At 44.5% G+C, this 27,943-nt stretch overlaps 1 protein-coding gene across 1 annotated transcript in view; it reads right to left on the reverse strand.

The window, feature by feature from the left end:
• LOC139223603 (nck-associated protein 5-like) overlaps positions 1 to 27,943 on the reverse strand; it is a 103,683-nt gene that overhangs the window by 69,683 nt on the left and 6,057 nt on the right. The window contains exon 2 of the mRNA XM_070855573.1: positions 15,720 to 15,793. Within this exon, the coding sequence (XP_070711674.1) occupies positions 15,720 to 15,793 (74 nt within the window). The remainder of the gene's footprint in view (positions 1 to 15,719; positions 15,794 to 27,943) is intronic.

The raw sequence follows: 27,943 nt of genomic DNA on the forward strand, positions 1-27,943 counted from the left end.
TGGTTTGCTCCATTGAAGGTGTCACCGTGAAAAGGAAAGAAATATGAAACAAGAGGGAATTCTCACAAACTGGGTTTTGACTGCTTTGATCTAAAAACTTGTGACATGCATGCAACTGTGAAAGTGTGTCAGCAGGAGGGTGGTGTGTAGTAAACAAGGACAACACCATATTATCTTGTAAACTGTTGGCACGCAGGGCTATGACCTAAAAAACAAATCCAATTTTGGGATTTTTTTTTTTTCTTCCCAGAACTGAAACACTCAAGATACTCTCCCTAATAATAATATTTTAAGCCAGCTCTGACTAGAAAACAGGCAGCTTCAAAGCAGTAAATGCAAAAACTGCCCAAAAGTCCTCACACCTTGGTGAACTTGCTTGGAGAGAGTTCATCTATTTAGAAACCACAAAAATGCTCTTGCTGTAATGACATCACTTAACAGTCAGCGAGGGTGTCTGGGCAAAGCTTTGTCTCCAGGCAAAACAGTCAGTGCATGCAATAAGCCACAGATAGCTAGCAAATAAAAGCCATTTATTGGTTATAAATTGTGTTGGACCATTTAACTTTATGTTTTTCCTGAGTGACATTACTCTAACTCGAGCCAACTGGGGACATAGAGAAAAGACATCTGACAGACCCATTTTTCTGGATTTCCAACTTGTTAGCATTCACTGAGACACAAAGCATGAGACTTCAGCGGGTATGCAATGTGTTCTGGGTCTTTGAGTCAAAAATGTGCAGCCTGGTAATATATCATAATCCTTTATTGAGCAATTTAGTTTTTTTCAGATGATGTAGCTGCAAAAACAGGTTCATACCAGTCCAACAGAGCTCTGCAGGACACTGACTGTTTTTTAGAGTTCCCACGTGCTGTTCGTGGGGAAAGATAAATGTAGAGCAGGCCAAGGGGAGGAATGCATTCACAGCACCCTTAATTGAGCTGGATGGCCTGCAGTCACAGAAGCAGAGCGTCTCAACAAGACTCAGGCTGGCGAGATCCTGAGATGTGCCTCACACGTACACATCATTAAACCGGCTGCTTTGGCTCACAGCTCCACGGTACCAATGAACACGGCAGAGACAGTGGGAATTATATGGGAAAGTTGTGTGGAAAGAGCTCCCCCCTCCTTCAAAATGAAAGTCCCCTGGCTGTCAATGAAGGGGAAGTGCTCCCATGCTGAGGCCCACTGGGCCGGCCATTGAACAGGGGAACATTCCTCAGTAATTCAGTTTGACCTGAACCCAATATGCTAGCTGAGGGTCACCGAATACAGAGCGCCACATACAGGGAGGAGACGAAAGGGGAGGAGGAAAAGTTGGGAAAAATCGGATGTAGAGGAGTGAGAGGAAAAGGGACGGACAAGAGCCGGAGGAGGAGAAAGGGAACACAAAAGCACACGTCAGTATGATCTGCTGGAGTGGTCTTAATTTTGTTGACTGGGCCGGTGTTTAGGCTAAAAATCACTCTGGTAATGTCAGCCAGCACAGCGAGTGGCATCCAAAGACTTCAGCCACCTTCTGCCGTTCCACTCAGACATACAGCGGCTGTCTCGTGACTTTTAAATCAAAATGTAGGGCACATGATGTAGTATTGGAACGCGTTGGTAAAAACACGAAACATGGCAGCAAGGGAAGAATAATGTGGAGAAATGGTTGCACCGCAGCACGGTTGGGACGGAGAGAATTACAGTTTTAATTCTATAAAATCAAATCCCTCCACTTGGCAATCCTCTTATCCACTAATCCCCAGGTAGGTTTCAGAGGGCAGCAGGCTCAAACTGCCCAGTGCAGAAACACATCTGCCCTGGTGGCGGGATGATATCACCGGCTGCTGCTCTGCTCCCAATAAAGGCTTTAATGGTCATGGTCGGAATAGAAACTGGACCAAATGGTTAAACTGTGGCCTCTTTAAAGTACAGTAATAGTGATTGCAATTTCAAAATAAATATTTGACAGATGCATTTTGATAGCCCTGTTTGTTTCGGGTCAGCATGGCTGCAGGCTAGACTACACAGTCAAACTTAACATGCATGCAGAAAGCACGTTTAGTGCATGATGTGATGCATGGTGGGAATGTCATGGAACAGAGGAACTTCCCTCAGGTGTGTGAAGTCAGGTCATCTTGACAGAGTTTGGCTTTGTTTTGAGCCACATCATTGTTCACCTTGTGATTCGCCTGATATGTCTCATAGTTTGGGGCACTTACATTGGCACTATTGGGACTTCCAGTGGTGCTATTATAAAGCATTATGGGTTGAATATCAGTCCAGTATTAACTTTCTCTGTGTTAGATATGTAAAGTAGAACTAGGAAACAGTACTTTTGCTCTTATTTGACTATTGCTGCTTCTTTTCCCCCTCTCTTTGACTGCCTGCATCCATTGGTGCTTCCGGTTATAAAGCATCCTCTGTATGGCAGATGCTATTTTTTGCCCTCGTGTTGGGAAGCACCAGTTCCCAGGGCAAAAAACTCAAACTCAAAAAAAGACAGCGAATGGCATTTCTCTCTGGCACTTTGACAACACCAGCAAGAGAGAGATGATACCTCCCATGCTCTCCCATGCTCTCATTTTCATGTTCCCTTGCAGTTCTGTTTTTAGAGATAACAAATCCAAAAATATAAAGCCACTGTCCACAATCCTACATTCGGCATTTCTGATGTGTAGGCTTGGAAGCGTCCTGCCTCTTTCTGTGTATGTTGAATACGGCTGACTAAGAGAAAAGACCTCTGACCTGCCGTGACTTTGACATATGGACACTAGTACTGCAGCACTTCACGCCACATTAACAAGGAGCTGCAGAAAAACTGATCATAACACAGATGCTATATCCCTATAATCCATATTCTCCACCACTTTGCTGCATCCACACCCAGTTAAACACCAGTCATTTCAGTGTGGGATTAGTGGGCCGGGTAGAAAATCTTAATCTGCCTGAGAGAGAGAGAGAGAGAGAGAGAGAGTATAAAGAAAGAAAAGGAGCAGTGGGGAGAAAAACATGCATTCCTACACATACAAATCCCCTGCAATGCTCGATTGTTTTGCCTCTGCTTAAATGATGGATCCCTTCTGTTATCAATCAGAATCAAAGTGGTTTACGCAGTGTCCTGGCCACATGCTGTTGCCACTGGCAACAGGACACGCGATTCATTCTGCAACTGGCTAATCAGGCTCAGTGCAAAGCAGACATCACCTCCTGCACGTGTGTCCAGTGCTGCTATATAATATATGCTCCCTCCTCTGGGGATTATTAGGAAAACTGCAGCTCAGGACAAAGTAAAGACGGCTGAAGGAGGTGCAGCCAGGGGAGGAAAAATCATTATTAAGCCTTCCTGAATTAAGCACAAGCAAAAGCTGAGTGTGCATGCATTCTTCTGACAACAGAGAAGTATGGCACATATGAACAGACAGCCCAATCCCCAAGCAAAGGACAACGCACATCAATCAAACAAGACAGTGAAATCTCGCATTTGCAGAGGAAATAATGCAGCCCTGTCACATCATGTGTGTCCGCTCCTTACCCTGGTGGAGATGCAGCATCCTGGTGTATTCAGAGGACACACATGGTAATCCACCAGCGCGCTCTCCTCCTGCTCTGCAGCTGCTACCCACCGATCCCACGGACTGGAAAGTTTACATCCAAAAACGCAGCACTGCCGGCTCTCCGCCGCTCCCTGCCTGTCCCTCCCCTTCTCTCTCCTCTTCTCTATGTTCCTTAAAGCACTCAAAATCCTTCCCTTCTCCTGCTCCTCGCTGCCTCTGTCCTCTCCCCTCCCTGTCTCTCTCAGTCTGGCAACATGCGCGGACTCTCCCGACGCGTCTTCTCCTCTCCTACGTGCGCTCTTCCCTCTGCGCTGCGCCTGCTCTCACCAACGCACACGCTCGGAGGCTCCTCTTCACACACACACAGTGGACTGTGCCTCTCCCCCCCCCCCCCCCCCACCACCACCCGCCCACCCCGCCTCCAGGCTTTATCTTTCCTCAGAATATTTCTCTCTCCAGTCTGTCTCTGCTCTCTATCTCTCTCTCTCAGTCACCGCGTCTCTCTCTGGCTCTCTGGCGTCCCTCCTCCGAGGACGTTTAACATGTGTTCAGGGAGACGGCTGCTCTGCTGCCTCTGTGAAGGTGGCTCTTTCCTCAGGGGAGGAGAAGCGAGGTTGGGGTGGGGGTTTGTACGGAGGAGGAGGAGTTTTTTTTGTGGGGGGGGTGACAAAAGTGTCGAGGGGGGTTAACTCCAACAAGGGTACGTGAACAGGCAAGAGGAAGCTGGTTTGTGATGTTCCACCAACTGGGCACTTTTGGTACAGAGGCAGTGAGGGTGACAAAAAGGACAGACAGAGGCAACAAAAGAAGAGATGAAAAGAGCAAAAAAACCCAACAAACAATAGAAGAAATACTGAGAGTACTTTCACTGTAAAGGTCTCAGTACGCTTAAAATGAACTAGATATGATGTGTCAACCAGCCATTTCAAAGGGCTAGCCTTGAAGGTTGGACATAAAGCGTCCCATCATGGAGCGGCACAAGAGCATTCATGGTGTTGTCCTAATGGAAGTGATAGAAAATAGAAATTCAGATCCTGAACCACCTTGACAATCACTTGCTTGTTGGAATTCCAATGTTAGGAAGATTAGGCGATAGGGGACTTCACATGCTTTTAGACAATACGACATGCACTTGGGTTTTGAATTAGTCCCCAATTCAAAAGCTGATCTTTGGCAAGCTTTCTCAGTACAATACGCCAACATTTTTGCAACCCAAAATTTGAGCTTTTTCAGACATTCTCCAGTGATTTGGACACGGGACTCAGCTTTTGGGAAACAATGCAGAAAAAAGAAAAGAGAGGGCACTGACAAAAGATAGATAGGGACAACCGAGGAAGAGATCAAGATCAAGAGAGCGAAGGACAGAATCTGAAAGCCGGAGAAAAAAAAAAAAGGCTGCGAGAGAGAAAAAGAGAGAAGTGCTTGGGTTTGCCTGGGCCTAGCGACGGACCAGGCTCCAGCCCATCTGCCGCAATCACAATCAGTCTCAGCTGAATGGCTGTGACAAACTGCAGCCTGGAGCCCACAACCTCAACCAGGCAGGACGCCTGCAAGGGCCGAGGGAGATGAGAAGGGGGGATGAAGAGGCAGAAGAGGAGGGGGGACATCCTCTATTGTCTGCTCCCCAATAGGACCAGTGCGAGAGGGGGCGGGCACCGGAGGGGTGAAAGGGGGAATTAAAAGGGTCCTGGTGACAGGAGCTCGGTTAAAGAGGGGAAAGAAAGGACAGGGCTGACTTAGAGCCGGGGCCATCGCTGCCACTTTGCCCCACATTCACTGTCACTAATGTCCTAAATGAACAATGACACTAACCATGTGAGAAAATTAGTTTGCTGGAGAATGGAGGGAGGGGAGGGGGGTGAGCTGGAAAACTTCAAGTTGAGGGAAGATGGAGGAAGACTGGAGGTAAACGTGCAGGGATGATCTGTCACTCACAGGTAGATTATTTCATGCTGGGAAATGTGGCATCACCTAACAGCTATCATAAAAAACGGACATGCCCTGTCACGTCCTCGTTATCAGATGTGTGGTGGGGCTGGCTGCCACATTTGTCCCATTTGTCAACATAAAACTCCGAAAGATTCATGATGCCTGATTATGGTGTATATGACCGAAATGTCACGCTGAGCGGTAATTGTATTTATCATAAGCGCAGCTGTCTCACTGGGAAATCTGAATATAGAGCAAGTCTGATTTGATTCTAAGAGCAGGTGGTCACCAATTAGACACCATTGTCCCATTTGGGTAAAAAAGACAAATGGTCGGCTGAGTCAGCACTAACACATACATATGTGGCGTAATCAAGAAATATTGAAGGCAGTGTTCCAGTCTAATTCGATCAGGAGCGAATGGCGGGTGCCTGAGCCACAGCTTTCGTCTGCAGGGCGACAAATGGACTACAGGGTTTGGTGGCAGTGGTGCTGGTGCCAGAGACACTTAGATGAACCCCCCCCCCCTCTTTCCTCGAATAAGGAAACAGGCCATGTTTGTTTGTTTAGCTTGGTTTTCTTCCATTTTAACTGCATGCTGAGAGTCTTGGGGTGTGTGGTTATAATAATAATAATAATATGAATAGATCATACTTAAAAAGCACTTTTCAGTGTTCTTAAACATCCTTTACATACAGACGGACAAACACAAGCAGTAAGCTCTAAAATAAAATCATGAATTAAGTCCATTTATGACATTGTATGTGTGTCTGTATTTATGTGATGATGTGTCTGTATTTGTAATATTTATGCGCCTATGAGTGTGTGTGTGTGTGTGTGTGTGTGTGTGTGTGTGTGTGTGTGTGTGTGTGTGTGTGTGCCGGGCTCTGTGTGCTGAGTGATCTGCTGAGCTCATTAAGGCGCTGCTTATTGCTCTGCCAGGGGTGTCAGTGACAGATTCCACTGTTTGGAAACACTCGGCCGCCCACACAGCCAGCCTGGCTCCACCACTGTCACACACACGCGCACACACACACACACACACACACACACACGCACACACGCACACACGCACACACTAAGGCTAGGTTAGCATTCCACAGGGAGGAGGGGGGGTGTAGGGAGGGAGACAGGACGGTGCTGGGACAGCGGCTGGAGGGACGGCGGGTCGATATGGATTTGTAATGGGGTGCAGGGTGGTCTTAGGGACAGGGATGCTGTGCATGTGTAGGTGTATGATCACGTGCACGCGAAGGGAACGTGTGAGTTTAGGCACCTTTGAACTGAGATCAGTGGAAGTTAGCTGTGCGCTTGTGGCAGTATGTGTGCAGTGGTGGAAGGATTTAGAACCTTTACCGAAGCATAACCAGCTATTCAACAATATAAAAACCCTCTGTTAGAACTACCAACGCTGTTATTTACGTACACTGCATCTTTGGGAAGCTTTGGCACTCTGGTACCGGCACTGAAGCAGAACTGATGCTGAACAAATGTTTTTTTTTTTGCCACAACACAATACAATAGCATCAATCAAAGCCCAAGACTGGGTGATCAAATATGGTACAAAAGCACATTTCAAGTAGAACATTTGCCTTGCAATCGACTAAAATGAATGAGAAGGTGACTGATAAACTTTCCAGAACATCCTCCCTCATATTGTTATAAAGTGCTTGGATGTATAATTCAAACTGGCCCTCGTGGCTTGGATTTAATGGCAGCACTGTCTTTGATCTAAAGATAGCCTGAAAGTACTAATTGTGAAGAGTTGCCCCTTTCAGACTGTTAAATCACTGATGCACTAACAAGTCGGCACTGTGTTAGTTGTAGATGATCCAGAAGGAGCTAAATTCAATTCATGCTGTTGGATCATTTAACTTATTGCATTTTTTCATATTTTGTGAGACTATGACGTGTTTTGAATGGTTACTCAAGTAAGAGTTAATGTACTTCGTTGCTTTGTGCATATGAATCCTGCCCAGGACTCCAGCCATCAGCCACACTTTCCCTCCATGACATTAATCCCCTCGAACTTGATCACAGATGAGTGACCAGAGGCGGCCGCGGGAGGCCAGGATTCGTCACTTGAGCTCATTACCCGAGGAGTCGATTCCGCCATCTAGGTGTGTGTTCCAAGACAGGCATTAATCACAGAGGGGGAGAAGGAGGAAAACTTTGTTTCCTTCCCGTCTCCCCAGCACCCTAAAGACGATTAGCATGTATGAGGTGTTTCAGCTTAGACATGCCTTTGAGAATAGCTATTTAATGTCTGATACAACTGAGGAAAAGTAACGGGTGTAAAATCGTTTGGAAGCACATCAGAGGTACTATGGGTGGTTACAATCCATCCAGGAGATATTTAGCTGTCAACATGGCTAGACTCTTTTTGGAAAGAGGGGTGGGGTGGGGTTTTTTTCTTCAGCGAGACGAGCAAAGGAAATGCCAAGCTGTAGACAGGCAGCATGTTTGTTTACCCAACACAAGCCCACTCAGGATCTACACAGCTCAAAACAGCAAACGCCCTGACAGATGCAAATCACATGATGGGTCATGCTGCAAGAGCCCCCCCAGAGACTCTGTGTGTGCATGTGTGTGTCGTTTAACTTCACCGCGGAAAGATGAAGTGTGTAATACAATGAATGCGATAATGCACCTCCGTCATGTTTCATTAAGCGGGGGGATGGGGGGCGGAACGATAGTCGGGATGGCGGTCCGGTGAGACATCATCAGCAGGCGAGACTTTCCTCAGCGTGCAACTCAGGAAATACTTAAAGTCATCAAGACTGGAATGAGCAGGATTAACACTGATGGAGTTAATCTTTAATTAATCTTCAGTAAATCTTAAAGAATTACTCTGACATTCCTTGTGTGATTATGGTAAACAAATGGGGCTATTATGCCCTGGCTAATTTCAGAGGTATCCTCGATCTCACACTAGCGTTTTTTTTCAAAAATGAACACCACATCTTCACACTCACAAAAGCCTGTTGTTTCAGTTCAGTCCTCCTATTTCGTGCCATAAAGCAACCACATACAATTCAACTTTTTAACATTTAAACACTTTTTTCTTTTCCAATAAGAGAGTCATAAAACCGTTTTTGTGCTGCAGAGCAATGAAGCGGATATACAGCCTGAAATCGGACATGGTAGCACATGATGTAAAAAGAGTATACGGCCTGCTTACAAGCTCAGCATGGTCTCAGAAAGAGTTAAGAGTTATTTTATGTCAACACACTTAACAATGCGGTGCTAAAATCCTTCATTTGTGTAGTAAAGCAACCGACCTGACCCCCCAAATACAATGTAATCTGCACTGTGTAGAGATTGATAGAGGTGCAGGTTTGTTTAAAATGTTAAGTGGTATCAAAAAAATGATGTGGCATTCCTTTATTTGGATTGTGTTTAAGCTGTTTAAAGCTGTAAATCAACCACAACTGCATTTCAACCTTAAATCAGATTACATTGCAAAAAGGAGTGAACAGCACAATAGAGGCTGAAATATGCTTTAACTCTTTCCAGCAGGGGGGTCGCAAAATTGATGTCGCTACAGTTGATTTAGTGTTTCAATATAATACTTTTGAAACAGGTTGAAGTAAAAGGTAACCATGCAGACTTCGACCTTGTGATACACAGTGTAAAATGAAGAGGATGACATTTGCCTACAGTATTTATAGTGTGATATTTATTGATGCTGTAGTAGTTTATTGATGTTTAAATGCAATACTTTTAAAGAAGAAAGACAGTCACACAATTCTTGATTTGTGCCATAAAGCAGCCAAGCAGATTTCCCCCCAAAAATAGGTTTGGTAGTACTTAATGAAATGCAGTGCACTGACCAATAGATGTGTCCTATGATGTCTAAACTTGATAATACTTAGCCAGTGAAATTCCCCGTGCAATCCAATGATTTTCTTTAATCAAATGTAATGTTCTTGACATCTGTGCTACAGTTCTACATCAGTTCCCCATAAGACATGCCCTCTTAAAACTGAAATGTTGTGAATTTCACAAATTTTCACCCCTTCCTGTTTCCTCAGAGAGATGAGAGGATGTTTTCCAAAGGGCCCCCGAGCTGGAGGTAAATAGCATGGATGCAACCACTGTGACTTCCACCAGCCAAAACCACACGGGATCTATCAACAATCCAAACCACACAGGATCTACCAACAATAAAAACCACACAGGATGTATCGCTCGTCTTATCTTAATGTGGGGACGTTTTCCACAGCGCTGTGCAGCACACATATTAGTCAAAATAACTGCACGCTTTCGTGAGCACAAAAGGAACACATTCTCTCAAAGCAGATCTTGATAAAAAAAAAAAAGAACTTTTCATTGCACAATGGAGAGGGACTCCACTGAAGTTAATAGACCTGAATGTTGTGCGGGCTTTCATTTACTGAAACTGACAACGTCAGAGTGACTGAAATCAGATAAAAATGAAATATTCGGAACCAATGCATAATTAAAGAGCTTTCCTTACAAAAATTCAAATTAGTGTCTGAGAACTCACTTAGACAAACAACAGCAGTAATTAGCCATTGTGCAAGACCCCATTGAACGAGACTCAGCTCTTAAACACAGCTAATTGCTTCTAGGAATGCAGATAATACCCCATTCAATCCAAATGCCAAGAATACGTGTCACAAGTCCTATAAAACACACTGCATATCATTGTTGTGAAACCACTACATCCCAGCTGGCAGCAACAAAAGCTGTTTATTACAACGCCATACCTGCAGGGAAAGATTGGATCCATTATGCTAAGTGTAGACTTTTTTCAGAATAACTGCAGCAGACAGCTGCTTAGCTTTTACACTTAACCTTGAATGCATCAGTAAAAAAAAAAGAAGGCTTGTGGTGGATGATATGTAGAGAAGCAGGGGGGCAGGCATTACATATCATTGCTTAAGTAGTCTTGCGCAGTGTGTATGGGAATGCAGCACTGAGCCCCGCTACGAAACGACCTTGAGGGAGCATCAATAAAAGGCTTCATTAACCCATTCGATTAACCTCTTCCTCTCATAAGCTCCATAAAACTGATGCATGGATTTTAGCCGGGCCCGGACTCTGTGCATGAATCAGGGCCGGAGCGCCTGGCGTTTACAGGACTCACGAGACGAGTTTGTCCGGAGTCAGACAGACTCGCTGAATCTTCGCTGAGATGAACTAGCAAGCGTTGGCTTGTGTCACAGGGCACCAGCAGTGTCACCTCCTTAAGTAATTCCTCCGTGGAGTTCACAGTTAACTCCTCACTGACTGACAAGCATAATAAAGATCAAAAAGATGCTGCTCCTTGCATGTACTATAGTAAGCTATGGTACACGTGAACAGCTTTTTGCTGAGGGCTGATAGCACACATGAAAGGACCTTTGGCATGATTACCTCCTATTTTTGCCTCAAATTGTTCAGAGTTACCCCCAGCTAGCTTTAATCACACATTTCTTAGTGAAAAAAGTACAAAGAAATCTTTACCCAGTGTTTACCAAATTCCACCACTGCCTGGAGGTTCCATTGAAGGCTTCATGAATTGATTTATTTACCCACTGACGGCTCCTTTGAGATATTTTGGAGTCTGGACTCCTGGGCCGTAAAGTGACCTCTAATGGATGGATTAGGCTAAGTCATTCACTTCAGAGGGCACACAAATATACTTGGGGAGTGCATTAGATCTCTTTGGAGCTTAGCATGATCAAATTATTGCATTAGACCGGTCAACTTATCCAATTAAAGTTGTAAAATGCATGGCTCTCGCCCAAGCGAGATGGCAGATCCTTGGGGCGTTGGATAGTTTGCGGGAGGCTGAACCCTATCCACCTCCTCATCGACAGAACAGGCCTGGCCACATACTTCAGCTGAGGATTACAGCCTTTCATCTTGCTCAGACCGCCGGCAGCACACAGGCGTCTTTGAGGCCAGATATGCCTTGTAGTAACATCAGCAAGGTCCAGATTTGTAAAGCTGTTTCCCAGCTTCGTGCTCCTGTGGTCTTTTCCTCTTGTGTGCATACACTCACACATTTTTCTCTCTCACTTAACCTTGGTGTCCTCCAAGGACTGCAAGGACATTTTCCTCCATCAGTGTCCCACAACTGACACATTTAGGGAACACTCACTTTTGCTTTGTGAGCTTTTTGAGACATTTTTGAAGTCTTAAGCTGCAGTTGATAGTCAGTTGCCATTTGTTTTGACTTAAGTGATTAGTGGCTCTGTAATCTGGATAGCTTAAATAATTAGGGAAATTTGGAAAAAGCAAATACAAACAAATTAAGTTATGCTAATAACTTTGTAAAAGTACACTTTAAAAAAGAAAAAGACAAAAAAACAATGACTGGTTTCAAATCAAAAATCTAAAATAGAATGATATCTGAGCAGCCAAGGGCAAATGGGCTAAAACGTTGAGCAGTTACAGGACAAAACTGCTCAATTTTCTGTTCTATCCACAAGGAAAATGACTTAAACAAGCAAAGTCCTATTACCTCTAATCCCTCAGCTAAGCACACATATGATCTGACCTCCACTCTCTATCTCTGCCGTCTTCGAAGCACCGTTGCTCTATGAACATGACAAATAGCTTATTGATTAGCAGATGTCATTGCTAATGTCCTCCCGGCATGGGTTGCAGCTGCAGCCGCCTGCTCCGCGCAACCTGTCCTAAGCCCTGTGGATCTCCAGCTGAGTCCCCGGCCTCCCCCTCCACACCTCCCAGGCGCTCCACGCGGGGCCCCCTGCCTGCCAGCCACCCTCCTCATCCCTCCATGTCCCTCCCTGTCCTCCAAGGTGTGGAAGGGGTCACAGTCAAACGCCATCTGCTCCAGCAGGCAGAAAATGGCAGGTGAGGCCAGCTTCAGGTCATGTGACCTGATACTGGCCGCGCTCGCCCCACTCAAAACAAGGTCAAAGGAAGATTCAGGGAAAAAAAGCAAACACCAGCTCAGCACAGTGACAAATCAAGAGAGGGAAAATGAGTGGAAGCAGAAATCTAATCTACATTGTTTTAATCCACAGGGAAGATTACACAGTCACGGTGCCTTGACACAGCAGCTTGTCAGAAAGAGGTCATGCAAACTCACTCCCCACCCGTCATGCCTTTCAACGCTGCAGAACATCCATATGTCCCTCCTACACATGTCTGTCACTCAGCAGAAGTCTTTAATAAACTCCATTTTCCACAGGACATCTAATATACAACTGTGCCAGCATTTCAAAGCCACCACTAATAATATTGTAAACCTTTAAAAAGACATTAGATCATATTCAATTAAAGTTCACTGCAAACAAATGCTGAATGGCTGGAAACCCCAGGTCAGCGTCCTACTGTACGTTGCATCTAATGTTGCCAAATTTGGATTTGCTCCATCTGATGTTGACACTGTGCCGCAGCGCTTTTGTTTCCGTCTGTCAAGGACGTGGTCACATTCAATAGAGGGAGCAGGAAAGCCCGGCCAGCATCCCACTGGGGTTTTGTGCTTCATCGAGCAATGATGCTGCGACTGAGTGCGAAGGACTGTGTGTGTGTGTGTGTGTGTGTGTGTGTGTGTGCACGGGGCTATAGGATGTTGAAAATACAGCAGATGTTCTTGACATATAATCAAAAACAAGCGGAAAACGAGCTCATGTGTTCATGTTATGAAAAATCTTTTCATTATTAAATGCTCACCATCTTTAGGCTCCAAATGTAGCTCAGAAATGTTTAGATGATTGTGGATGTCGTCAAAAATGTGTCTATAAAAGCTTCTTTTATAGACACAAGGGTGAATGTAATGTGTGCAATCTTGATGCATGGAGTTCCCTGTCAGCATCGACTAACTTTAGTAGGATGCTGCTAATGTTAGCATAGCAAGTCATGGTCACAGTAGTCTCCACACTTTGTTTTAGCACTCTGCCTGTCTGGCTAAACCAATTATTTTCCTGGTTTAAGGGGAAAAAACACGCTGGTTTGTTTGTGTTTCTTTTAACCAAACACAATCATGTTGGGTCGCACTAAACCCAGGATGCAGCTACGGTGCCCCTGCAAAATAGTAACAAGGGGAACTTTTTTTGGTGGAACTTTTGCACATGGAGAGGCAAGTTAACAAGTTGTGGAACAAACATAACTTGATCGTGAAAATGGTGATTCAAAGATAGCAAAAAGGAAGGGTCATTTCGACCTAAATAGTTGGCCAATGGCAAGCTCATCCCCACAGCCTACTTCCTGTGAGTCAGACTTATAAGGAGACTTATAAGGACTCATAAGGAGACTGGTTCGCTGGTCCTGCTGTGAGAAAGTGACAAATGCCTTAGATCCCAGCCCACCTCAACTGTTGTCCTGAATAAAAAAGTAAACAACACATATTTTAGAGTGAACTCGAAAAAGTAGTCTGTTTAAAAAGAAGTCATAATTGTGCAATCTTTGTACTTCACCAGTGTGAAACTACCCAATAATATGGTACAATGAGGGGCATGAATGCAGTGGGTCATTGGGTCGTGCATTAAGGATGCAGAGAACTAGAGGAATGTAAGGGCTTCTCTTTCTCCTCTTGACGGATTGATGGTCCCCATATTCTGATGGGTGGAGGAAGACATCTATAGCGTCGTGAGAGGCTGCCAAATAAGGGGAAGGAGGCGTTTTTTTGACTTGCGGTCTATGTTTTAGCCGAACAAAAGCCTTTGTGAAGTCATTCATCACTGTCGCCACTGTGCAGCAGCCAACACTGGAAAAGAAATGAGTACAAATCCTGTCTGGTGGTATGTTGTTTTTAAAAACTATGTGCTTCAAAGACATGAGGGGTTTTAAAAGCACTAGCTGGATATGTGGTGGTTTCTTAAGAATGGCTGTGCAGACGTTCTGGCACTACTGCTTGTCAGTGAATCCTGTGAAAGACTGAAGGAAGCACTGGTGTTCAATGGAAGCTGGGAGTGCCTTTGTGTTGTGTAGCACTTGCCCTCAGATAAACGTGGACCACAAACCCTGCACTGGCCGGCATGTGATGGACTCTTATCTGATCCTGAGTTTAAAAGGACGCACTTCAAATGGCAAATCCAACTTCAAGTTTGAAGTAAGTTTATTCCATACAGCTTCTCTCTGAGTACAGTACTCTAAGATCTATGAGACAGAGGCACATCTCAGTATTTAAAGGAAAAGTTCAGTAAATTAAAATCAATTGACTCACTCCTGCCCAGACCAAATGTAATACACACATCAAGTCGATTACTAAGTTAGTTCCATTCAGTCTTCTTTCTTTCTTTTTTTTTTTGACCTGTTGATGGTGCAAGGGGAAAGTCAATGCATCACCAAAGCCATACAGCTTCATCCTCTGGGCACCATGAATATCTGTATCAAATGTAATAGCGATCCAGCTAACAGCTGTCAGGACCAAAGTCGACACTGCCATCCCTACAGCCGTGCTGCTGTGCAATTTTGCATATGGAACTTTAGTATGAATGTCTGTAATATCAACAGATGACACAGCAGTGAGCAATTTCCCAAACTGTAAAACAACAACTACTGAGAAGACTGTGGTTAAAACAGACACTCCAAACGCTTGGACTCATAACAAGTACATGGCTTTGAAACGATTCGGTCTCAGTGGCTATTAGGTCCCTCCATGTGTCACCAAAGATGACTCCCTTGTCTTATAAAGAGGGGTGGGAATGACATAGACGGGAGGGTCATTCCTTTACACATCACTTCCTTTATTAAGGAGCTGGCCTGGCCTAGTAAAGGGGATGGTCAGTGGTCATCCATTCCCCCAGCCACCCACCCTGAGACCCCTATCCCCCTGTGTCCAACCCCCAGCTCCTCTCTGCTCACTCAGGGGGAAAATTACTTTGAGCTGGGGGAATATAGCTCCATTGAGATGGAGAGAGGGTTGTACAAAAGAGGGTGAAGTTTAAAAAATTGTCCCTTTTTTCTATGGGGGCAGTGCATCACTGGAAGGACTAGGACGATAGGAGCATGGAGGGGACAAGGTCATTAGATTGGCATCTCCATAAGCTCTTCATTCCCATTGTCTGGGCAAATCCGCTCCAAAGGACCTCCATGAGAAATGCCCCCAGTCAACCCCACACTGGGACCAGAGTCTCCCCTTTGTCTGCCACTTTTTAGTGTGCTTCCAACACAAAAAGCATTTCTCAAGAACAGCGCACAAAGCTTGTCTTGCTCTCAAAACCAAACAACATTGTTCTGCTGCCTCTGGTTGGAAATGGATTGCAGGCAGCTGCTGATATCCTTAGGCAATAAAACATCTGCCCTAAAATCTTAAGAACCTCTTACCTTCGGACATTTCGGCGCTCCTCCTCAAGCTGTTTGAGAAGCTCGTCAATGCATTTGTTGGCGTCCATGTATTCCTGCCAAGAAGAGATGAGAAAAGCCAAAAGTAAACAATGGAGTCTGCGTGCAAACACACATACTGAATGCAGGTTAATTGGAAACACGGGCAGACTTAACTTAAACCATGGTTTTCATCCTAAACATTGCCAACTGAGCCAAATAACAACAATGAACATTCATTGATCAAATGCGTGCAGGAGATGCTATAAAATCATGACTGGATTGTATATTTCCTCCACTTCGTTTTCATAAATGTATGAATAACAGCAGAAGAACAAAATGACTTTTTGAAAAGGCGTGATTAATCAGTTTAGTCTCTCTTTCATTCTCTCTTTTCCCTGTGTGTAACTCCAGAAGCACCTCTGGGTAACTTCTAACGGCTGGCCCAGAAGTGAGCCCAGCTGTGTAATGTCAACTGGGAATAGTCCACACTCACAAAACGTGCGCTACTGAGTTACAGCACGGATGAAATGAGCTAAGGCTATGACCAGAATGGAAAAAACAGATGTCAGGATTTCTTGGCTATGGCCTAATGATTTGCCTCTTAGTGGTCCTAGTACATAAAGCAGAAAGGGGCAGTGCAACTGTAAAAAATAGGCCACATAGGCACCATACTTCAACCATCTGGGTTTTTCAGACACTTGAGGTCTACCTACAGTACTTAACACAGCCAGTTGTGACTTGATGCTGTCAGATCAGTGTGGTCTAGGTTTTAGACTAATTAATTAGAGGTTAGCTTGACGGCTCATGACGCATCTCCTGGGTAAACGGTTATCTCAGTGGGACAGATGCTCTCCATTGATTTTTAGACACCGTGGTCATGTGCTCGCGGAGTGTAATTGAATAATGGGGATTCCCATGAAGAGGTCACTGGGCCAGGAATCTCAGTCTAGGAGAAAAAAGTAGAAGTACGTGAGCCGTTTATTTTGCGCCCTCAGTTTAGACCATAAAACCTTCTTCTTTGCATCTACTGCAACTGCAGCTCCCTTATTCTGTTATTCTTTTATAGTCCCTGCCCCTGAGCATCTATTTTTCGTTGCTGCTGTTGTAATCTCAGCTCTCTAATTAGTCACTGGCAAAAATAAAGCTCATCTGTGAAACACAAACTAAACTGATTCTTCTACATTAGAACTTTTGAAACCACAGGGAATCGGAAAGCAAACACTGCGCCTGTAGCTTTCAAACTTTTCAGAGGACCCCTGTTGCTTTACCATGAAAATGAAACATTTGCATGTGCACAAAAAAAAATCTACTATATGGAAATGTGACGGAACAATAAAGCATCAAAACAATGCACATTTCTGGGGAGCCTCATCGGGTGGATAAAAATACCAAGAACGTTCCCACATAATGCAACCACAAACAGCAAAACAGCAGCAGCCTCAAAGATTTTCATCTCACAAAATAATAAAATTATACACGTTTGTATATTCACACTCTTCACTGAATTTGCCAGCTAACATACAAGATTATTATTTTACTCAGTATCTTCAAGCCACACAGTTCAAGAAGTTTTACTAATTTGTCTGGAATAATGTTAGGGTTGACCTCCTTATGACCCACCTTCGGGGCCTGACCAGACTTAAAGTGCTTCTGCTATCACTGCATGGGCTTTTTTAACCTGTGGCCTTGAGAGTAAACCAGCATCAGGCCAGATGTTCAGAGGCACAAGCTCCTGCTCTAAATACAGTAAGTGCACTTGTTCCGTCTCCTCGCTCCTCCTGGGGTGCCGCTCTCCCACTGCTGCTTCTGAAGCAATTATCGCACTTAATCTCACATCTGAGACTGCCACTCGAAGACACCCATCACCATCAGCTTGCCCCGGTGCCAGCAGAACATGGCATAGGCCCAAGCTTCCTGCCGAGTTGCCAGTCAAGGGCACTCTGGGTGACCATTAGGCAAATAGGTCTGACGCCAAAGGCTGACAACAGATCAATGCTTAACAGCGTGGTGCCACATTTTCCAATTTCTGTCACCCTATTCACAATTATTTAAACAAAAAAATACAACAAAATAACATCAACCCCTAATCTCATCATCATCCTGTCTTTCATCATTTTCATCATTAATTTTGACTTAACCAGTGTGACAATTCTTACATATTTGGAAAGCAACCAATTGCAGTATTAAACAACAGTGCCCCAAAGCCATCTGCTCGTGTCAGAGTGCCACAGCCAGAATACCACTCACACCCAACTGAACCCAAAGTTAAATTTACTGTTGGCTCCAACAGCAGTTAATCAATAATGAAAATCATGGAAAATGATCACGTTCATGTTGCTCTTTTGTATTCGGCCTAACTGGATGGGTGGATGGGGTGAAGCTGGTAGCTGTGAAATGTCTCTTGCATGCAGACACTGGTGTTCACTAGTAACACAACTAAAAAGTACAGCTGTCTAAACAGACGTAGGCAAAATAATCATTCACCATCATCATTCATTCTCATTCTGCTATCTCGTGAAAAACGTGTGACTTTTTCCCTAAGCAGATAAAAAAAACTGTCTGGGCTAATGTCTGTCTCCTAAAGACCATTAGCAACGCGATCCCATAATGGCGATGGCTGCTGCACAAAGGGGAACCTTCTTCGTGAAAGCCCCATGTCAAGGGAAATATTTACAGGCCACATCAAACGTGAAGTAAAGCTGCCTAAGTCTGTGTTGTCATCACATAGACCTTTCCTAATGACAGGGCACTGAAATAATCCTCAGCGCACATGAAGGAATGCAGAGAATGCGGCGTGCTTGTTGTCATGTGAAATGGGAGGGTATTTAAAGCGGAGATTTAAAGCATGACTCATGTATGTAATGCCGCCTGCTATATCTTCAGCCAGGCATTATTTCTGACGGTTTAACGGCGTGAGTGAAAGCTGCACCGTTCCCACGAGGCCCAGGTGCTCACGTGTAGACTGAAAAAACACCCCAGAATTTACTGACGTGAGACTTTATCGGAGGCATATTTCTCAGCACCAGTGCTTTTGCAACAGCCCAACAATTCCTTACAGTGGTTAAAATGTCCTAAGAGCTGTAAGCTCATAAGGAGTGCGTAATCACCTTCAAAGTATACTAAATCAGACAGAGGTTTTCAGAAAATCCTAATGTACTTGCCTTGACAGCAAGAAGACAAGCACTTACAGAGTAGACCTTTAGGAGACTTTAAGGTGAATTCAGTTGAATTAGGAAGGCTTTTGATCAATGTTGTTTTTGTATAAAGGTGACGGATTCCAAATATTTATATATATAATCTTATAGTTAAGTTTTAGTTTATAGAGGAACATTTTCAGTCACACTAGAGTAAATCCGCTTGTGTTACGTTTAAGGCAAAGTCACCAATTCTACCTGTTTTAATTCCTCATGAAACGCGGCACAATATTTCATTAAAGGACATGAAAAGATTTCTGCTGTGAAGTTGTGAACAGGGGCTGAGCTCGGGTGAACCTGGCAGGTAATGTGTTTGCCGCTGTTCCTGCTCCATGACCGCAGGTTCTCGGCAATGTTTATCCGACCGTGTTTACTCATGTGTGTGAGAACGTTTGATAAGGAGGCACGCCGAGGGAAGAGCCTCCCTGCCTTGTGCGCAGTTTGAGTCCCACATCCAGCCGCCCCCTCCAACTGCTCGTGTGCCTTTATGAAATTTTAAAGTATGAGTGCCGTCCCCCACTGCTGAGCAGAGAGGAGAGAAAAAGGAAAAAAAATACACACTTCTTACACTTACACACTTAAGAGCCACGCAAACATGCAAACACACAGACTGACATGCAAACCAAATGCAATCTGTTTAAGATTAATCCAGATTTTTCAGTAATAAAACATCAGATCCTCTATAATCCATTCTTTACAATTAACAGGGGTGGAATCACACCCTAGACAAGTGTCTGGTTCTCATATAGACCTTTGGAGTTGACTAGAAAGAACAAATAAACCTTAAGCTAGATAAAACTCTGACCTAGTTGCTGCCGAGGTCGGGGTGCGTTCCTTGCTGCGATGAGTTCCCCCCACCACCCTGATGTGTCTACAGATCAGAGGCTGGCATTATAGATAAGACACCTTGTAGAGGCCTGCAGCCCCCACAGTGGGCTCTGGGGATAAGACCCTGCCACAGACAAGGTCACAACCTCTACCCTCTCTATCTCTACACCCCAAATGGCCACACCGGCCTATTTAAGCTTGCCACAAATTTCGCACTGACTGATGACATGCCAGCCTGGCTTCTGGGGCTGTCAAGCCAACAGCAAACCCTCAGCTGCTCAGGTTTGACAGAAAGTAGATCTCCCACGTGGGCTACTGCAAGCCAAAGGTTATGCCAATAGAATGTAAGATTTCTCTGTGGGTGTATTTCTATGGCACGCTTGAGAATGAATTATGACAGTGACTTTTCAAGGTGTGAGAGATATACTACATCTGATATGGCTGTTAGTCTTGGCCTCCTGCCAAGGATACGAGTGGGTTTGCAGCCAAATACTCCTGTCATCCAATACTCCAAAGTTTGTGTACATCGCTAGCAAAGATGTAAACACAGCAGATTTAATCAGCATCAATGAAAATGTATTCCAGTATGCCACTGTAATTCAAAATGATATTATCGTAGTGAGGTAATGAACTAATCAGTATGACTAACGGTCTCTGTGTGCAGATTTCTAGAAACCTGCCTCTGCTAGTAGCAGGTCTCTGCATATCAGCCAGCCCTGGTTAAATTCATTAGTCTTATCAGCATGTTTTGAGGCTCTGTGCTGATGATCCTTCACTCTGAGGTCGTTTCTCACATCCCAACGATCTGGTGTCATAGTATCAGCTCTGCCAATCGAGCTCTCATATCCCCAGACCCAGATAACTCAGACGATAGCCCTGCCTTTTATCGGTGGAAAGGACAGCTACTCAGGTTAATGCGTGTGATTTTTCACGTGGGAGAAAGACGCTGAGATCTGTGTGCTGTCAGCTTGATCTGTAAAATATGATTTGGTGTCCGGGATGGACACGATCCAAAATGTTTTTATCACGCTGCAGTCATAGAAAGGAGGCCAACTGTTTCCTGTGTCACAACGAATTGATGGATTCATAAAGGAAATTGCTGATTGATTGATTCTTGAGAAGACAGAATACAGATTTAGATTTTGCGTTGGCAGAGACAAGGTCATGACCTCTACTCTCTGTATCTGTCTTTGCTCCTCACAGAGATCACCCGTGAATCCAGCAACGAGGATGCTCTCATCGTCTATAAAGGCTATTACCTTTAAACTCATCAGCTGGGAAATTACTATTTCTCTGTAGATGAGTTTCCCAATCTCTTGATACGTTCTCAGTACCTCAATACACGTTTGGACAGAGTATAAAAACAAAAGCATGGGAGTGTAAAAAACAATGAGCACTGGATTACATATATGCATTGTTTAGTGCCTCTCACATGACAGTTTCAGTCCAGGATGGTAATAGCAGACCCTGCCATAAAAAGGGTAATTACTGAATGCATATACATTAAATGGCTATTGCACTAACCTGATCATAGATAGTGCCAATAATGGGGATTGTATTAGGATTATAACATTAACCAAGTGTTTTAGTTGCCTTACCCTAACCACACGTTCACAATACTTTATTTGCCATAACCGCAGTCTTTCTGCAGATATTGTGGAAAGGGGGAAATTCTTAAAAAGCTGGCATTGAAAATAATCCAGGGTTTTGTGAAATCATCGTCTACATCATCTATCATCTCTCAATGAATCTACCAATCTATCTTGAAGATTACCAATAATCATTTTTCAGATACAGATAATCAAATCAAGCTCTCACTACTTCACACTTAATGAACTGCTGCCCAGTGAGTGGAGCACTATGCTGCTAAACTGTAGCTGCAGCCTGAATGACTGTAAAGTTACGCAGGCACACACAGTAGCCTTATTGAGTCGAGGACATTCGTGTAACAAATGCCTCCAGTGAGAAGGATATTCTTCATCTGCCTACCTGCCCCAAATGGAGCAGTGTCAGGGAATATGGATTACTTGAGATACAAAAGGGAGCCTGTTCATCATCTAGGGTGAGTTTCAGCAGTTTGGGTTATCTGATGTTCTTCCTCCAGCAGCACCTACGGCCCGGCCCAGCCCAAACATCAACACCTCGCCACCGTCAGGAATCCAAATCCCTGCAGATTATCTTTCCAAACATTAAGATACGTCCAACGCTCAAATAACCCCCCGTCTGTTTGGGCTCCTCCTCTGCTCTGTGGGTTTGACAGAGTGGGCCATTCATGCCTGTTGGGAACAGTGGCAAAGCTGTTCACCGTACAAATCTCACAGGGGAGAGTTGAAAAAGCAGCTGAGGAATGAAATACATCAGATCTGACATCGCTATTCGATCACTTCCACAGAGCTACCTGTGTGGAGGGCCGGGTGAAGGCATCACAGACCTATGCCAGTGCACGCATGTGCATTTCTCAGTTTGTGTGTTTTAACTGAGTCTTTGAATCAAGCCATGTAGCACATGTTTCAAAATAAAACCTCATTCCTGCCGTATTTCATCTCTGACTTTTGACAAACACTTGGTATCTTTCTCATAAATCAGTCCTAATTAAATATCCTATATTATACAAAGAGAAATGTTATATTATCTTCATCATTGTATTATTATATATATAATATTGTATAAATCGTTCTCATGCACACAAATATTTTCCATTTTACCCATCGCTCTCCTTTGTCTCTACAGTTCCCTCCCCTCCTCTTTTGCTCTCCACCTCACTTCTAAATCTAAAAAAACGCACATCAGGGAGGGGAGTGAGGATTGCTGCTTTTAGGAATAAAGACAAATACACAAAGTGTCCATTCTGGTACCAATGTTTCCAGACAGGATGGGACTCTAGGAAACAGGTAACAAACATGGGGTAGAGGACTGTGGTGCGCCCCTGCCCAAATTTTACAAGCCTGGGGGTTGCTGGGTTTTATTATCATCTGGGGGCCAATATTCAGCCAGGTGTATTTGGAGTGGGAGGGAGAGTGGCGATGACAGAAATGAAAAGGAAACCTGGAGCTGGCAACCCACAGGAGCACAGGGAAAATAGAGAGGCTGCTGTAGGGGAGAGAGAAAGCCGATGTGAGACAGATAGGAACAGAGAAGTTAGAGAGACAAAAGCAACAGAGGGAAGGACATCTGAAATAACTCTCAACAGGATAAGCAAGCTTTGATTCTGCTTCTGTGTGCAAAGTGATCACTAAAGAAACAGGTCAATGACTTATCATTTTCTCCAACCCCTTCCTGCTCCCAAAAACTTGCTTTTCCTATCCTGAACCGAGCCCAGTGACACTATGTGGCCAACAACAACCCTGCAGAATCCACCCGACTCTCACTGATTAGCAAAGCAGGCCAAAAGCAGGGCCGTGTTCATACTTGAGGGTGAAAATCAATGACAGCAGCTATCTGTACACATCAACAATATCAATGAATCCAAACATCGCTGAGTGCCAAACCAAAGGAAAGTGAAAAGAGAAAAAGAGACAAAGAGCATGAGAGAATGAGAGAAACCCTTTGGAAAGTGACAGGGGAAGGGGCTGATCAGAGCAGAGGGCTGATGCTAAACAGATGTTGGTTGGTTCACAGGGGGAAGTTGGGCTTCTGTTTATGCAGGCTTTGACAGACGGGCGCCGCACCTAACCGAGCCACGCTGTAGCTGAAGCATTCGCGGAGAGCGGAGAGAGAGAGAGAGAGAGAGAGAGAGGGCCGATCAAGTAGCAGTGACTGTGTTCCTTCACGGGAAATTAGGCACATTATAGATTGAGCAAAAGCCCTCAAGAGGATCCATTCAGCATTATCTGCAGTGTACAGCTCTCCTCTCCAGCATTTCGTGCCTCTTCTCATTACAGTTTGATGGTATGCTCTGTGTCATCATGCTTACTTTACAATACTCTTCAGTAGTTCTGTATCAGCTCACGATTTTTGGCTTGTCAATGGTGCATTCTACGGGGAAATATACTCAGCTTATGTAGAGATTCGTTCTCACCGAAAAGAATTACATGATACCTGACACCCACGGAGCAATCCTGTTTTATGACCGTAAACAGGTGAAGTCCGATGGAAAAATGATGATTAAAAAAAATCAAGAACACAATACCAACTTGGCTTAAGCTCAGCTGAGATGACGAGAAAGGATAACGGCCTATGTAGCATCTCAAAAAGCACAAACATGAAAAACTCTATTCAGCAACATTCTCGTGACCTCCAAGCGTGTGTTTTCACAGAGATATTTCTTGCGCAGGACACTTTGTCAGATTCCCTGACATTTTACGTGCAATAGCTTCAGGCCTCAGCTTTATCACTGCTTCTCCTCTGTTTAATCCAAAGGCTGATTTATTGACGGGGCCTGTCTGCGCGCCGACTCGACCGACCCAGGTGCCGGGCAGATGTGGAGGCAAGCGTGGAGGCAAAGCGTTGCATTCCTGCTTGAAAAAAACATTAATGTCAGCTTCTGATTTTCTTTTCTCTCCGTCTTCCTGCCTCGGGATGGGGAGTGGAGATTTTCCCCCGCAGGCATGCAAGGAACCATAACCGGGGAAATGGTAATGTGACAAGAGGACACTGTTTGTTTGCGCTCCTGTCATCCCCAAACCCACCTGTGCCACTCATGCTTATCAGATCTACATTTCCTATCTAACCTGACAGTGACGGAGAGTGGATCAAGATACAGTGAGGTGATTTCTTTCTTTAAATGGGGGAGGGAAGGTGTGGTAGGAGAATAATAATGAGAAATGTGAAAAGAGATGGGTTGTGGTGACTTTTGACCTCTACTGCAGAACTCAGAGCAATGATTATTCCCGTGGTCATGAATTATTTCTGTGGCGATGCAGAGGGGGTGATCACCACATCTTTGCTTTTTTTTCTCCCAGACAGACTGTGGGGGTGGACGCGGCCTCAAGAGGTTAACGAAACCGGCTTGTGGCCAAAAATGTTGCTTGTTTGAATCTGAGGGCTAACTGCAAAATATTTGCGTGGGGGGGGGGGGGGGGTGAATGAGTAATGCACACACTTCCTTAAACAGATATGTGCTCCTGACCAACACAGTCCACCAATGGAGCTGCCCAGTAGCCGACATTACAAGACCGCAGTAGTGCTGGCGTGGGTGGTGTAAATCTAGGTAACCCCCACCCTGCAGGCATTGCTGTAAATAAGAATGTCCTCAGTGAACTCGCCTCGTTAAATAATACATGTTAGACAATGACTTCCCTGGTGCAAGTTCACTGAAGCTTCACCGTATCTATCAGCGCTTTTGATAGAAGCACCGCCGTGAGCATATGATGATCACAGGTACTGAGGTTTAAACTGTATTGTTAAAGGCTCAGGTCAATCAAATTACAAAACACATCATTTCAGCCGTAGCTATGTAGATAGTTTTGGTTTTATTTGCTCAGATCTCTTATATTTCTGCATCCAAAGAAGCTATACTCTAAGCTATACTACACTCACTTGCACATCGCTGCCTGTGTCTGTCTGCTGTTTGATGCAGGGCTGGTAGTGAGAGTGGCTGTAGCCTGCCGCCAGTGGAAAGTATCTGAAAGTGTATCTAGTGTTTGCAAGCAACAGTCATTTGTGAAACGTGATGCCGCTCCCACTTTAGATCTGCATGTAAAACAGGCACCAGTGCAGCAGACAGACCACAAAGCCCACAGGAAGGTTTTTTGTTCTTATATTTCAGCTCAAGTGTAAAAGTGTGATTTTGGCTTGAAGAGTTCATCTACACCCTCCAACCATTTCATGGGTTAATGTGAACAAAGATTACTCAGTGCAGCGGCTCACCGCACTCCGTCAAGTGATCTGAAACAGGACTGAGAGTCCAATAATTCAGCAGCATAAAATATTTAAATCGACCATCATCGACTTTTGAAAGGCATTACTGCAGCCTATTTCAGGGGGCTTTTTACAGTCAGAGCTCATCCAGGTTTGGAAGGAATTTCAATATGAGTCTGGGGCCAAACACACACTGTATTTACACAGTTAATGGCACTAAATCCTTCTTATCATCTCAAGTGAAGTCTTATTTTTAGCAGCCATATTTGTTTTATTTCTTCCAGATGGGAGCTGGGGAAGAATTTGACATCAGCACTGTTTCTCCTTAAGCCTCTCAGACAGGGTGACATCAGTGGACTTGAATACTCTCTTCTCACTCTCTTGTCAAAACACACTGAATTTCTCTGTGAAACAGAGTCAAAGGTCTATCTGATAAATAAATCACATTTCCATCGTTGTTATAACTAACCTTCCGAACAGGAACCTGAATTCAAAGATTATTTGTTTGTGTTAAAATGTTTGTGGATTTCATATCCTGAGACGCTTCAGCACTTCAACTCTTTGAGATATTTAAGGATCAGAATGTGATAATGCCGCTACTGTGGGAAAAAGTCGCAGTGCAAGGACCTGAATTTCCTTTGCTTAGGCCAGCTATTTGCTTTTACAATAACAACACTGTTCTATCATTATTATTTGTTTACTCAGCTAACCCTCTTTATCTGGGACAGCCCCCCTTTTAGCCAATGCTCATGCATTCTCCGAACCCTCTGGAAGCCATTTCTCAACGGGGGCCCTCCAGTAGGCTGATTGAAGTGAGGCAGTGGCTCCATTCTGATGGGTTACAATGGCTCACCCATCTACCCCTGAAAGCATGAGCCATAGTATTATATATGTCCTGTATAATACCATAGCATTAGAGAGGACATGCTAGAGCATTCCGCATTGTTCCCCTTGTGGGTCAGAAGTTGGACCAGCCACACTGGTTGTATTACTTACAGATGAACAGACAGGATGAACTCCATGGTAGCCTAAAAGATATGACATACACATATATATATAGCCAGCAGGCATAGCTTCGCATAAAGAGAGGAAAAAGGGGAAAACACTATCTGAGGTAACAAGGGTCTGCTCTGGTAACTTGTGATTTTTCATTATTTCTGACATTTTACAGACTACTAGATATGAAAATGATCAACAGATTAGCCCATAATGGAAATGGTTAGAAGCAACCCCAGCAAAATGAACACTGAAACTGAAATGGCAATGAGTAGCATGTATCCTTCAACACGGTTTTATGAGGGAACAAATTGCTGTTTTCTGTATTGTTGTGTTGCAGGTCAGAAGCTGATACCTGATCACACTGTTAGCGCAACCAGGCCTGAAAGGGACTGACTAAGTCCGTATGAATGGATGCCCGATGAGAAAATGAAGAGCTTTCACCATCGCCTCATTTCAGCATTCTCTCAGAGTACTTTCTGCACATAAGAGGTCCATTTACAGTGAAACGTATCCTGAGACCAGTCAAATGTTTTCCATGTTCCCGGTGTACACGCCTGGAGTGAAGCCATGCAAGCAGCAGGGGAAGTGGGTCAGGGGAGAAAGGCTTAATAATGCACTAATTCAGCTGGTTCAGTCTCATAACCCCATCCTAAATGCTCAGGCTCAGGCAGAAATGAGACAGAGGAAGGGCGGGGAAGACGGCATATTCAGCCAGGAAATGCCTCCAAAATAAAGCTTGTTTGTATCTGAATGAATGGGAGGGGCAGGGCCCTGCAATATTTAACAAAGAATAAGTACAGACTGCTTTGTTGGGCTGTTAGCACATCCGACCAATTTCCTGCAAAATGATGATAATCCCAAAGAAATGAAAGTAATGAAATAATCATAGGAATCTTGTTTGCTCTCCATAATTTCCTGCGTGGAAATCTGCTCCTCCAGCTGTAGCGCCAGATGGATGCAGGGCCGCGGCTCGATAGCCCACTGGCTGCCACGGGCTCCCCACAATGGCCCCTTGGTGACCACCGTGACCACACACAAAGGCGATCGTTGACCACTGACACCACAGACAATCAGCCCTGAGGGTCAAACGGACTTGTGCAAAGCATCCCTCATTCAATCCTGCTCACCTGAGGCTCAGTATGCCTCATAAAACCTCAATCACTGCTATGATGTCTGACGGCGGCGAGAGGATCCCAGAAAATCATTGAGCACCACAAGCACATCACCATAAAGTTGAGTTATGGACCCATGAAAGGCATACAGATCATAATATCTCTTTAGAAAGTGACGGAGACTCAATAATGTGAATGGCTCCGGCTGGCCAGATGACTCGCACAGACAAATGTTACTACATGCAGATGATATTGATTCTTCTCATGGATCTTTTGTACGAAGAGCCTGCCT

This window comes from Pempheris klunzingeri, chromosome 24 (assembly GCF_042242105.1).
Source record: "Pempheris klunzingeri isolate RE-2024b chromosome 24, fPemKlu1.hap1, whole genome shotgun sequence".
NCBI lineage: Eukaryota > Metazoa > Chordata > Actinopteri > Acropomatiformes > Pempheridae > Pempheris > Pempheris klunzingeri.